The sequence below is a fragment of the Artibeus jamaicensis genome, unplaced genomic scaffold (genome assembly GCF_021234435.1).
Source record: "Artibeus jamaicensis isolate MK-2021 breed Jamaican fruit bat unplaced genomic scaffold, CSHL_Jam_final contig_47, whole genome shotgun sequence".
Lineage (NCBI taxonomy): Eukaryota > Metazoa > Chordata > Mammalia > Chiroptera > Phyllostomidae > Artibeus > Artibeus jamaicensis.
Window position 1 is genome coordinate 2,696,081 of NW_026521848.1, and position 14,345 is coordinate 2,710,425.

The 14,345-nt window shown below is 51.8% G+C and overlaps 1 protein-coding gene across 10 annotated transcripts in view; it reads right to left on the bottom strand.

Moving 5' to 3' along the window:
• SIPA1L3 (signal induced proliferation associated 1 like 3) overlaps positions 1–14,345 on the bottom strand; it is a 238,064-nt gene that overhangs the window by 56,519 nt on the left and 167,200 nt on the right. For all 10 annotated transcript variants that reach the window (XM_037141856.2, XM_053667554.1, XM_037141857.2 and 7 more), the window contains 2 exons: positions 12,879–13,455; positions 5,319–5,593 (listed from right to left, as the gene is read on the bottom strand). In XM_037141856.2, coding sequence (XP_036997751.2) covers positions 5,319–5,593; positions 12,879–13,455 — 852 coding nt within the window. The remainder of the gene's footprint in view (positions 1–5,318; positions 5,594–12,878; positions 13,456–14,345) is intronic.

Below are 14,345 nucleotides of genomic sequence, written 5' to 3' on the forward strand. Positions count from 1 at the left end.
GAAACCCGTCTCCTCCCAGACACGACTGGCACAGGACTGCCATGTGCCCCAACGCGGGGCCAATCAGACACAGTGAGCACCGACTCTGGAACTGCTGGAGGAAAGATCACTGGGGCTGCTGAGCTGGGGAGACCAAAATCTGGAGCTGTGGGGAGGGGACCATCTTTGTCCCCATGAAGTAGGAGATGACTTGAGAATGACGGCAACGCAGAAAGGGAGACAGGTGACAGATTCCTGATGAGGGTGTCCGAGAGCCATGCCTGAGTCTCGCCCTCTCTCCTAGTCTGGTTAAGCTCATAAGCCAGTACAATCCCTTTTTCGCTTTATCATGTTTGAGTTGGTTCTGTTGCTGGTAACCACAGTCCTAATGAGTCCATCACACTTTAGAGAGAAGTACACTGAGGCACAGAGAAGTTAAGTAAACTGTCTAAAGTCACACAGGCAGTAAGAGGTGGAAATTGGATTTAAACACCGACAGTTGACTCCAAGGCCCACAGGGCTAACCACCATGCATACTGGCCCGTGGTGCAGTGGTTTGGGAGCCAGGAGAGTTCTGGGGTCCCTGACTGCTCCCTGCCTCCCCTGTTGCTAACAGCTTCACCTTTGGCCAGGAGCCCTGGGCATGACCTCAAAGGGGGAAACCTTATCCAATCATCTTGAAGGCAGCACACAGGGCTCCTGGGCTGTCTCAGATCCCAGCTCTGCTGCTTGCGGCCTCCATGGCCTTGAGTGAGGGATTTCCTTCTGAGAACCTTAGTTTCCTATCTGGAGGATGGGGTGGCGGTGAGCATTCAACGAACATTAGTAGAATGTCTGGTGCACACCAAGTGCTTAGTAAACAGGCATTTCTGTCCGGCAGTTTCTGATTGATTAGCCTTCTCCGGGAGATGCTGTGGGCAGTCTCTCTGCTCTTCCCACATGTTCGGAATCCAAAGTCTCTCTTCCAGTTTCTGAAGTCGAAACCCACACCCACCCAGGGGCTCTGGCACAGACGCCTCCCCAGCCATCTGAGGACCACCAGCATCTAAATCACCCTGAGAACTTAGGAAAGGAACGTAGGTAGGTTCCTATACCTGACACCAGCTCATCTGAAACAGAATCTTCCTTGAGATGGGCCCAGTAATCTGCATTTTACCTATCTGCTAGGGATAAAAAAAATTCGAAAACCCCATCTTTTGGATTTAGGTTTTGAACTGTTTTCAAGGATTAAAGTGGTACAAAGGGCTTTCCTATCCCATCCTCCAGCTTCAGCTACCGGAAACAGCCGGCTTCCCGTGTCTTATACATTTTCTCAGAAATACCCTGTGCAGACAGGCAAATGTTTAAGATGGAAATAAAAAGAACAGCGCACTTAACCCCAGACACCAACTGCTCCCTGCAATTACCACGATCTGTAACCAGGTCCTCTTGGCACGAACGGATTCACCCCACCTTACACAATCAGTTACTGTACCGTCACATGAAGGGCCGGGGGTTCACTCAGCCAGACACCTATGGCTGGACACTCAGGTGGCTTTTAGTCTTTTGCTCCACCAGCAACACTGCACTAACTATTCCTTTCCCACCTCTCGGCCACCTGGGAGTCGTAAAACTGGAGTCGTCTGAGGGAGGATGTCCCTGGGCTTGCAGACCACTTCTCCTCACTGCCTCCGTGGCCTTGAGGGGCCACGGGGACTGCTTTCTAACCTTTCCTACTCACCCGCTTCTGCAGATTAAATCTCCCTTCTCAGGGAGGACTTTCCAATTCCCTGCCTCACCTGAGGTCTGGAGTCCAAATGCAGGGGACAGAAGTCTCACAGATCATCTTCCCCAACAGGCAGCAAAGCAACAGAGACCAGGAGATGAGAACATTCCTCCAGAGCCTGTGTCAGCCTCCCAGGTCAAAAGAACACATTTAATCAGAGGCTCTGGGATGTCCTCTTGGCTACCTGGCCCGGCCCAGCCCAGCTATGGCCCAGCAGGGCCCGGTCAGGAACCCAGCTTGTGGCCTAGGGGTGTGAGGATGACCCACTTACTCCAACCAGCGCCTCAGAAGCCTGGGGCCTGGACACACCCTGTACAGCCTGGCCCATCTCCACCCAGGGCTCATCATGACATTCGAGCAAGAGGCCAGGGCTGCATCAAGAGGCTGAAGGGACCCCGGAAATGGGTAATCGGCTCCTCAAATGAGGCCAGTCAGACACCCCTGCATTTGAAAAACAGCAAAACCCACGCAAATCCCAATTCACACCTGCCTCTGCAAATAGGAGATCCTGTTTCACAGCCACCTTGTGAAGCGAGCAGGATGACGGTTCTGCCCTAGATAGGCCAGGGAGCAGAACTCGTCTGTCTGGTCACGCCCTCCCTGGCCTGTCTCCCCAGTGTCAGAGAAGGGAGCCTGCAGACTTTTACCTTCACTTTAGCTGGGCCCTACTGAAGGTGAGGGATGCCTTCATGGCCTCTTGTACCACCTGAGCTTTGGAGAGTCATCTGACGGGGGAGCTGGCTTATCTCGAGCACACTTGTGGGGATGAGCATGTGTGCAGAGGAGAGAGGGGGTCTTTGGGAGCCTGCCTGTGGGATTACCTCGGCTTGATTTGCCCTGCAGAGCTTGGAGCAGGTGTGGCTGGGCCTTGGCTCTGTGCAGAGGTGGAGGAGGCCCCGGAAGAGGGCTGGGAGAAGAGGATGCCTGGGGCCTGACTGGAGCTCCCAGGCTAAGGGACCAGGGCGTGGGTGTGGGTGTGGGTGGTGAAACCCTTGGCTGCAGGGTGTAGGCCTGCCCAGAACTGCTCCCCACCAAGTTCAGAGCAAGCAGGACTCAGGAAGGTGGGGATGGAGCAACCAAAACCTGCACGTGGAGAGCTTTCAACAGCCTTTAGAGGCAGCAGAACATATGGGGATGGGAAACCTGGACAGAGTTTTGCTGTACAAGTTTGCACCAAGTGACCAGTCCACTCTGGGGCTCAGTTTTCTTATCTGTAAGGTGGGGAACCCCACCCACCCTGGGAGTCCATGTGTATAAGCTCTTGTGTCCCCTCATCTCAGGCCTTCCTCTGCTCCGGCCACACCACCCTCTCTAATTTGTCAACAAGCCAGGGGCCTTTGTTCTCACCTTTGTGATGCTAACTCCCTCCCTGCAAGACCCTTCTTTTGGCTCCCTGTCACTTTCCTGACCATCTTGTCCAGTGTCAGGTCATGCCCTTTATTTCCGCACACCCAGTATCTCACAGCTGGTTTCCAGAGGGCTTCCTATGGGCTAAGTAGTATTTCACCTTCTTTACGAGTCTTACTTCCTCCCACCTTACACCCACCATTTGGGGAAAGGGCCTACTCTCCCCGTTTACAAATGAATGAGAAGGGGAGGCGCAGCAAGGTGAGGCTGCTCGCCCTGGGTTACCGCCAGTGAGGGGAGGAGTTGGGATTCAAACCCAGGCAATTTCACTGCAGAGCCCGCCTTCCCAGCCCGCTCAGCGACTCCTCCTTTTCCTGTATGCGATCGTCTCATCCGCTTACTTGGTCTGTCTCCTGCTCTCTTCAATGGCTCTCTGGGGGCCGAGGCCTCGACTGTCCTCGGTGCAGCATTTCCAGCACCTGGAATGCAGCCATTCTCCCTCTGCCTCTGGTCACCTCTGGAGGTGGCGGGGGTACCAACTCTATTCTAAAAATCAAATTTATTCTGCCTTCCTTGTATAAATTACACCTCAGAATAACCATATAGTTACTGAAGATGAGTTCTTCTAAGAACATCACAGCCAATAAAAGAAGAAATGACAGTACCAGGCACATCAGAACTATCGTGAAACAGTGAAGCCAGGTGACGGCCGCAATGGCTGCTGGGAGCAGAGGGGAGTGTGTGGCGGCAGGTCAGGCTGCTGGCCGCTGAACCCGCTGGTCCCTTCGTACCGCTCACAGAGGGACAGCCATGCACACCTGGCTTCCCAATGGACACATGCTGGGAAGTGTTGTTACCAAAACCGACGGTAATCAGAACCTGGTCAAATCTGAACTCCGTTTACAGGAACCACAAGTGCGGGAGGGGCAGGTTAGAGGACACCGGGAACGCGAGCAGCCGGGCCGGGAAGTGGGGAACCCCTGGAACGGGGGCTGTTTCTTCCCCAAATGCACTGCAAGAAAACAGTGTGAGGGGAGAGCTTACGGATTCAAAGAGTGTGAAGAGACACATCACCCAAAAGGAATAGGAGAAGCCTGACTAACAAAACGACTGTTTTTTAAAGTATTCTCCAAAATGATAGAAAGTTAAAGATTGTGGAGTTGATATTGACTTATGGTTCAGATTTTAAAGCAGTAATTTTTAAAGGTCCTGATCGGGCAGAGATACAATCCAAGAACTGGGATTGCCTCAAACAGTCTAAGGTGGGGACACTGGAGATTAAACAACAGAACAAACACACAAACCCCTGGCCATATGCTGGTAAATGCTGAAACAGCAGGCTCAGTACACTTTAACATGTTTCAAAAACCCCACTAAAAAGAAAAAGAAACAGAATGAAAATGAACCAGCCCTGCTGCACCGGCTTCCTACTGAATAATGCCAAGCTTGCCACCGTGTCCAGAGAGCCCCTGTCCATCTGCCCCCGCCCCGTCCCCTCCCCAGTCCCCTCTCTGTCCCTTTCCCACCGCTGCTCACAGTGCTCCAGCCACACTGGCCTCCCTGTGCTGCCAGAACATCCCGCACACTCGCACTTTGTTGCCGCCTGGGACCGGCTGGTCCAGGAAACCTGATGGCCACCGCTGCCCAGGGGCCTTCTCTGACCACCGTGTCCGCAGTTCTCCTGCCACAGCGCAGACCCTTTATTTGCCCCACTTTAATTCTCCCCTTAGACCTCATCACTGCCTGACCCGACACTACCTGCCTGCTTAGTCATCGCCTGCCTTTCCCTCCAGGACACAAATGCCAAGGGGACGGGCACTGTATTCTGTGCACGGCTCTATCCAAAGTACTTGGATGGGGGCTTGCATATAGTAGGGTCTCGATAAATGTGTGCAGTGAAGTGCAGATCAACAAACCCGTGAAGTGCAGTGTGCCTCGGGGCAAGTCACTTTCAGTACTGCATGCCTAATCCAGAAAACGGGGCTGCGGGGCGTCCGCCTCACGGGCCTGTTGCGGGGATGAAATGGGAGGATACGTGCACGGGGTGCTTAAACCATGACTCGCACACAGGACCTGTGTGGTGGATGCTGACTCCCCCTCCGCCTCCACTGTCACTCTTCTGAACGACAAGGGGCCTTAAGTGACAGCCCTGGGGAGGCCTTGTGTCAGCACTCTGGGAGCTGCCAACTGGCGCCCACCTCCTGCCTCCCGGGGTGCACGCCCTTACCTCCGGGGTGTGCCGTCGTCGAAGGGCGGGATGATGACCACCTTGACGGTGACGGAGGTGCGCAGCAGGTCGATCATCTGGTCGTGGGTCAGGGTGACCACGGCCACCTTGCAGATCTCTACCAGACGGCTGCCCTGCCGGAGGCCGGCCTGCCAGGCAAACCCATATTCTTCCACCTCTGCCACAGTCCCGTCATACTTCACGTGGAAGCCCAGCTGCCCGAGCCCATTCCGCCGCAGGGTCATGTCCACGGTCTCCCAGCCGTTGGTCATCACCTGCAGGCGACAGGTGGAATGTGGCCTCAGAGGCTGTTTGGGGTTAGCTCTTACGGAAGACTGCTGGTGAGATCCCTCCCTCTGAGGTCAAGCCCCAGCTGATCACCTATCCTCCCAGGCGATGCCAGGGTGCAGGAATACAAACACCCACCTGGGCCCAGCCTGGGCTCCTGACTTTCTGGACAGGAAACGTGGACACGCAAGTAAATGGCTTATAATCTCACAGAGAGGCAGCAGTTACCAGCCAAGCTGTGTTCTTCAACCCCGTCCCCCGCTCCTTTCTCAGTATGGCAAGGTAGCACTTCTTGGCCTCCTTGTGATAGGTGAGCCCTGGGACTTTATTGGCCAGTGTGCTGTGAATGGACTGGCATGTCATCTAGTCTGGGGCACTTAATTGCCAGTGCAAGGTCCTCTGCTGGCCTTTCCCCTCTGCCACAGCCGCCAGGATTATTCCTGACAGTGGCTGTTCGGTCGGCTGGGGTCCCAGAGTTAGAACCATATGGGGAAGAGATCCCAGCTGAATCGAAGAGGGTAAGACATGAATTTTTGTTATGTTAAGCCATGAATATTGAATCCTGGCCGATAAAAGGATTCTAACCAAAGTCAGTCAGAGAAGCAACAAACCAGAGATCCTGGGATTTTATCTATGTTGGGAGAGGAGTGGCGATCATGCCATATTCCTTACTTCATGACACCAATCTTAGAGGAACAAACCCCTTTCCAATCCCCTCATCAGACTGTCCCTCAACCTGAAGCTTACCAGATCACGTGGGCCCTCGCCTCCACCCTGCTTCATTTGTGTGAGATTTCCACCGATAATGTATTACCACAGATGTGAAGACCCACCGAACAGAAACCCCAGCGATTCCATCCTCTTCTTGGGATAAAAAGATGAACCCGACAAGCTATGCCTACTAAGCAAGCTCCATTGAGAACTGTCCGCCTTTCCTTAAACTGCACTAAGGAAAGAGAGTGTGCGACGGCTCAAAGTTCTGGGAGAAGCCAACCCCTGGCTAGAAAATGTGCTTTCGTGTGCTTATTAAGGTGGTGGTTTCACACTTCTCTGACCACTACTCACAGCAAGAGAGGATTTTACACCACAAGCCACACTATGTACTCGCATATGTACACACACCTCCACACACACACAAACCGTCCTTGCAGTCCAAATCGAATCCACGTGTGACTGTGGGAAGCAAGAAACGAGAGTTTGAATGGGAACGGACTTACCCGACAAGGTAGCCACATCTGTTCAGCTCCTGATTCGGACAGTGAGGGTTTGGGAAGCAGGGGAACGTCTAAGATGGGAATGCCGCAAAACACAGGACAGCCTCACTCCCCGGGATATACTCGGACACTTTCTATTCCTTCCTATCCTATCCTTGGGAACTGCTGATTGAAGCCCCATAATTGATTTCATAGCCCAACCTGTTTACATAACAGTAAGAAATTATTGTGAATTTTCTACAACCGATGATGACAAAACGTGAAGGGTCCGTCTGTGGTAGGAATAATCACTGAGATGCCTGCAGATGAAATGACAGGATGTTGACCAGGGAGAGCAGACATAGGGCGGCGTGGCTGACGGCTGAGGGCTCGTTATGGAAGTCCCTCTGCCTGTTCGGGTGTTGGAAATTGTCCACAATCAAAAAGTGTAAAAAATTGTGTCGCGCCTCAAAAGAGAAAGTATGACTAGATTTACCCTGGCCTATTACTTCTGCTCTGGGAGATGAAATTCTTCCCTATGAAGCAGCCCCCCTCGTGTCCAGAGAACTTGGCTGTGGGTTGCACAGACAAGTGTGTGTGTCTGTGTCTGTGCCCGTGACCGATCAGGCCACCCTGGCCTTGGGAGCCCTGGGGAGGGCCCAGCCTTTCGCAGAGGCCCGGGCAGCTCGGACGCTGCCGCGGCAGGACTGCTAGATGCCTCCACAGACCCCACTCTCCCCTTCTTCCAGTTGGAGTAATAAGACCTCCCACTGAAAGCCAGAGTTGTGATGGGCACAGGGCCACCTAGCTGGGGGCCACATTTCTCAGCTTCCCCCACATCTGGGTGTGGACATGTGACTTGGTTTGGGCCAACAGGATATGAGTCAAAGTAATGGAACGTTTGTTTGTGTTACACTGTCTCCTTTACAGCTGAGAGGAATGTGGATGTGGAGTGATTCTGCTGTGACCATGCAGAAAGCATGCCACTGAGGGGAAAGGAGGAGCCACGAGAAGGAAGGGACATGCGTCCCTGGGCTGTCCCTGCCAGCCTAGACCAGCCTGAGCAGTAACCACAGAGTAACAAACTCCCACCTTATCTTAGCTACTGACGGCTTAGCCTGCAACTAACTACCCACCACAGCTGCTTCGAGTCATTTTGGATAGGAGCTGATAAGGCAACTGTCTCAGTTTCCTGAAATTGCTGTGCCTGTCCCCTTTGCTTTTATGACAATCCAAAGAAAGAAACATGTAATAGAGAGATTCATTCCTGAAGTTTATGAGGTTCCAGAACGGCCGCATGGTGGGGGGACACTGTATGAGACCAAACACACATAACGGTTCGAAGAAATCTCTGCCATGTTATTCAGCTGCAGGCCCCCCCTTTTAAAGCTCATTTTCCTGGGGACTGATCTTTGTGTGCCAGGCACTGAGCAAGCCCTTTATATGCCCGATTTCACCAGTATCTTGCTTACGAGGTAGGTACAAATAGTCTGCTTATTTCACAGGGGCAGAAACTGAGGTGACGGCAGCTCCCCAAGGCTTTCGGCCACTGTGCTGCGTTCCCTGCTGCCCTCCTGCCATTCTCTCTCTCTTGTTTCTTTACCCCTCATTCTTCACCATGATGATTCTTACTTATTGCTCTGGTCTCAGAATACAAGCCACTTCATCATGGAGCCGCCCACCATCCCTGGCGGCCAGGCTCAGGAGCTGGGGCGCTTGGTGGGTGATCTGTGTGAGAGGAAGGCTGGCAGGACCATGACCAAATGGTGCGCTCCTGTCCCATCTACAGGGGATGCCCACCACCTGATCCAGCTGACCACTGCCCTGTGCAAGTGCAGGCCCAGTTTTCTAAGAGAAGCTGGAGAGATAATGAAAAAATGCTCAGCCTCATTAGCCATCAGAGAAATGCAAATTAAAACCACAATGAGATGCCACCTCACACTGGTCAGAATGGCCATCATCAATAAAACAACAAACATTAAGTGCTGACAAGGTTGTGGAGAAAAGGGAACCCTGGTGCACTGTTGGTGGGACTGCAGACTGGTGCGGCCACTGTGGAAAGCAGCATGGAATTTCCTCAGAAAACTAAAGATGACATTTCCTTTTGACCCAGCAATTCCACTGCTGGGGTTTTACCCTATGTATCCTGAAACACCAGTCCAAAAGGACCTGGGCACCCCAATGTTCATAGCAGCACAATTTACAATAGCCAAGTGCTGGAAATGGCCTAGGTGCCCATCAGTAAATGAGTGGATAAAAAAAAAAATTGTGTATATTTACACAATGGAATACTACATAGCAGAGAGGAAAAAGGAGCTCCTACCCTTTGTGACAGCATGGATGTAAGTGGAGAGCATTATGCTCAGTGAAATAAGCCAGGTGGTGAAAGACAGATACCACATAATCTCACCTATAAGTGGAACCTAATCAACAAAACAAACAAATGAGCAAAACAGAACCAGAGACATGAAAATAAAGAACAAACTGACAGTGACCAGAGGGGAGGGGGTAACGGGGGGGGAGGGGAAGGGGCAAGTCAAGGAACGCAAACTGAGGACTCATGGGCCCGGATAATGAGGGGAGGATTGACTGTGGGAATTCGGGGGGGGGGGCAAGGCAGGGGAGAGCAATGGGGGAAAAGGCAGGACAACTGTCACTGAACAACAATAAAAGAAAAAGAAAAAGAGAAAAAAATTCTACTTAAACAAACAAACAAAGAAGCCGGAGAGAGATTCATGAAATCCTTTGAAGGCTAAGCTTTGGTACCCACATAACTGAATGTACCTGGGGGCTGCATCCGCCCTTAGGTCTGAGACTGCCCCCCCACGACAGTTTCCCGCAGCATCCTCAACACTCTCCCTTTTATCCTCCTGGCCCTTGTAATTCCTGTTCAATATCTGCCTCAGGCGGGAGCCCCAGGAGGGCTGGTCTGGACCCCTCCCGGTCACTGCAGTGTCCCAGTACTGCCTGCCTGGGGCTGGGCACATAATAAAACTCATTGACTTAACAAAAGAAAATGTCTAAATCCCGCCTCAGCCGGGGACAGTGTGGACTCCTCACCCTGAAGGGCTTCAAGAAGAGACTTGCTGTCATGAGTCATTTAAGATGGACCTGCCCTTCACGAAAGATGGTTTATGTCATTGCTTCCCGGCTGCTTGGCTACTTACTCTCTGGGCTCCGGGGCACTGAGCTGGTGATGGGGGCTGTGGAGATGTGCTCCAGAAACACTGCACCCACAGCAGGCACAGGGGTGGGCGTGGGATGGAGGGGCACAGAGCGGGTGTGGGTGTGTAATCTGGCAGTGCTCACATGGTCACTGCTCAAGAAGTGCAGCCCGCTGTCTAGATTTTGGGAGGAAGGACAGCCTCGTGTTGAAGACCCAGGCACTTAACTCGCTCAGCACCCTGGGCAAGTTGCCGCACCTCTCGGAACCTGTTTCCTCATGTGTGAAGTGAGGATAACAGTGGTGTCTCCCTCACTGGTTTTTTTTTAATCCTTACCCGAGGACATGCTTATTGATTTAAGAGAGCTTTCTTGAGGGAGGGAGGGAGGGAGGGAGGGAGGGAGGGAGGGAGGGACACATCAATGTGAAAGGGAAACAGTGACTGGTTGCGTCTTGCACATGCTCCAACTGGGGACCACACCTGCAACACGGATACGTGCCCTGACTGGGAATCAGACCCGTGACCCTTTGGCGTACAGGATGATGCTCCAGCCAATGGAGCCACACCAGCCTGGGGCTGCCTTCGCTGGGTTTCTTTGAGAAAGAAATGTCAAGTTCTGCAAGGTGCTGAGCAGGGTCTGATGCAGTGAGCCCCCCATGAATGTTCACTTTTGCTGTTACTACAGGGTGGCATGCATTCAGTACAACCTCCCTGAGTGTCTGCTGCATACCAGATTCTGAGGACACAGCGGTGAACAACATATACACAAAGACACTTCAGATGGTGGTAAGTTATGGGGAAAATTAGAGCAGGGACAGCGGGGTGGAGGGGTTTAGAGTTTTAGATAGCAAGGCCTCACTGACAAGGTGACATCTGACCGCAAGTCTGCAGGAAGACAGGGAGTGAGCCACGTGCAGATCAGGAAAGGCGTTCCAGTGAGAGGGCCCAGGTGATGCAAAGGCCCTGGGGCAGGAGGCCTACCTCACGCACCGGGAAACATCAAAACCCTGTGTGCCTGGGACAGAGGCAGTGACAGGGAGCCATACTGTGCAGGACCTCATGGACCACCATGACGACCGTCTTCACCTAGAGTGAGCTGAGGGTTTTGAGCAAAGCAGTGATGCGATCAGTTCCTTCTGACCGCCATGCTAAGAACCCACCACAGGGCAACAAGGGTAGAGGCAAAGGGAGACCAGCGAGGAGGCCGCTGGACCGTCGAGGGGAGGCCAGGGTGGAGGCTGCCTGCTGGATGTGGAGCCGAGAGACGGGATGTAGGTGCGACAGAGAGATGGGTGAGGCTGATGCCAAGGCTTCTGACCTCGACAGAGGGCGTGCCGGACGTCTCCTTCACTGAGACAGGAAAACTCTGGGAGGTAGGGGGAGGAAAGGCAGGAGTTTGCTCTTGAACACATTAAGTTTCAGGGCCTTACAGACACCTGAATGGGCATTCTGAGTAAGCAGTAAGCTACCAGTCCACAAGTTTGGGCAAAAATTGGTTTTGGAGTCAAATACCTCAATTCAGATCCTAATCTGCCACCTACTGGCTGTCTGACCTTCTGTGAGTATCTATAGCTTCCTGAGTCTCAATGTCCTCATCTGTCAAGTGGGTATAAGAACAGTACCTACACTCCATAGGTTGGGTAGGGGATGGTGAAATCATGCCTGTAAAATGATTAACAGAGAGGCAGGGTTCAATATGTTCATTCAACTAACCAACTAATCAGTAGTGACTGAACAGCTACAACGTGCCCGCCCTGATCTATGCAAATGAGATAAGCAAGTGAGCAAAGCTAAACTCTGGTTCATGAACCTTGCATCCCACTGGAAAATCAAAATACTGAACCTGGGCATGAATTTTGCAGTGAGGGAAGCCAAGCGCAGGGCTATACCAATCCAACCTGAACTTAATCCGGAAGTACTTTAAAAAATTATTGATTTCTGAGAGGCAAGAGGGAGGAGAGAAACACTGACTTGTTCTCCCACTTATTTATGCTCACATTGGTTGCTTCTTATTATGTGCCCTAAGAATCAAACCCACGACCTTGGTGCATCAGAACGACTCTCTGACCAACTGAGCTACCCGGCCAGCGTTGGCCTCTGTACTTCTGAGCACAGTGCTTCAAACAGCCAATACTAAGTGAGTAATCATCGGACTTGAAACCAACCTGTTTGGCCCATGGTCTGAGCCTGAGCTGCCCCCAGTTTAGGGTGAAATTTCTACCCAGACTGTGAATCTTTGTCTTCTTATAGGGTGAGTTAAACTGCTCACATTTATTGTGATTATAGATATGGAATCGGTCCTACCATGTAATTTTATGTTTCTTTTATCATGTTTTCTTATATTCTCCCTACCCCTGCGTATGTCCTGTCCTTTAATGGCCTGGAAGCTTTCAGTCTCTTTTAATCCTTCTAGAAAGTACCCTTACATTAATTTTTAAAAATTCTTCATTGATTTTAGGGAGAGAAACATCAGTTTGCTGTTGTACTTATTTGTGCATCCATCACTTGATTCTTGTATGTGCCCTGACCAGGGATTGAACCTGCAACCTTGGTGTAAGACTATGATGATCTAACCAACTGAGCTACCTGGCCCAGAGCCAAAGTACCCTTACATTTTTAATGTAAACATAAAACTTGTATTTTCAATTAAGCTCTAGAGTGAGTAAATATGCCTCTAGTCCTCTCAAGGTAATGACATGGTTGGCTTCAGATCCCTGGCTCAAACCTTCCCCAGAGAAAACCCAGGTGGCAGGACCCATTAGACCCCTGGCGTGTAAGTGACAATTCTGATTCTTTGGGGCCAGTTAGGATCCCAGACTAACTGACAGGGCTGGGGGGGGGGGCGCCTTTCAATGGTTCCCAAGGCCTCTGCTAAACCGCGGACCGCTGCGCCCTCGCTGAGCTCTTTCCCTTACCTTCAGTCTCTGGACGATGTCTCTGATGTCCTCCACAGAGCCCTCGGCGGCCCGGAGGAAGATGTGGTCCCCATGCCCGTAGAAAATTTTGAGTGTTGAGGAGTCTGGGGTCCAGCCAATGACGTCCCCACAGTAGCAGTTGAACACCACCTCCTTGGTGCGCAGGTCCAGCAGCACCACAAACTCGTTGGAAATTCCCAAAATGCAGTCGGTCTCCACCCCCTGGCCATAGTCCTGGGCGGCCACCCTCCAGGCGACGGCCCCCAGGCTGTGCTGCTCGGCGCCCGCCCGGGCTTTGGTCTTCTCCTTCTTCTTGGAGGTCAGGGAGATGAGGTTGAACTTGCCGGTGGAATCGATGGGTGTGTTGGAGACACAGTTTTCAGCCAGGTCCTTGAGGTACTCCTGCCGGGTCCTGGCGGCCATGGTGCGGAACTTGTCGGACTTGTGCGCGGCGTTCTCCGCATTGATCACCTTGGCCAGCAAGAAGTCTCTGAAGACATCAGATTTGCGGAATGTGGTTCCACTAGGGATGGGGGGGCCAAAAGGCGGAGCGTCTTTGGATCGGGTCACGGCCATACTGAGGAGGGAGAAATCGTTTAGAAGGTAAAAGGCACCTGAGATTCCCTTTAGAGAGAAAACGCAAGATCAGAAACAGAACTCTCCTTTTTAAAAATGGAAGTCTACCTGTAATTAGTAAGTTGCTGGCTAGACTGGAAATTTTAGAAAGTCTTACATGCATTTTTACTCCCTACACAGTGGATGTTAGAATATCCATTGATATTCAAAGAATAATTCTCCTGCATTGTTTGACTCCAATTATTCCCATTTTACATACATATAAACCGTGTGGTACATTACAGTTTGACAAAAATTCACTCCTTTAGGGGGAGGTCCATTCCCATCTCATTGATCCTGGGCCTGGTCACATGTCTTGACTTGGCCAATGGCTGTCAAGCAAAGGCATGCAAAGAGGGGGATGGGAGGCCTGGCTTGCTCCTGTACTCCTGCCATGAGATGAACACGCCCTGGATGGCCTACGGGTCCCAGAAGGATGAAGGACACCTGCAGCAGACATGGACTCGACCCGTGGCCTGGAGCCAAGGTCAGCCAGACTTCAGCTGACCTGCAAATGTGTGAGCCAGAATAAAACATTAATTCAATATTTGTGAGTCACTGAGTTTTGGGGTGGTTTATTAAGCAGCAGTATTGCTTATCAATCAGAATACCTGACTGATATAAATCATCTCCACAAGGTGATTTTGAAAATTACCCTGCCTACTGCAGTTCTGACCAAGATGCCACCATAATAGAAATCAGACAGCAACTGAGTGGGGACGTAAAAAGGAAGTGATCCTCAAACTCCTGAGTGATCCACAGAACTGTTCCCCCAAACTCCTGACCCGCCTCACCCACTGTGCACACCATACAGAGGGAGGATACTGATGGGGGAAAGCTGGGCAGTGAGCC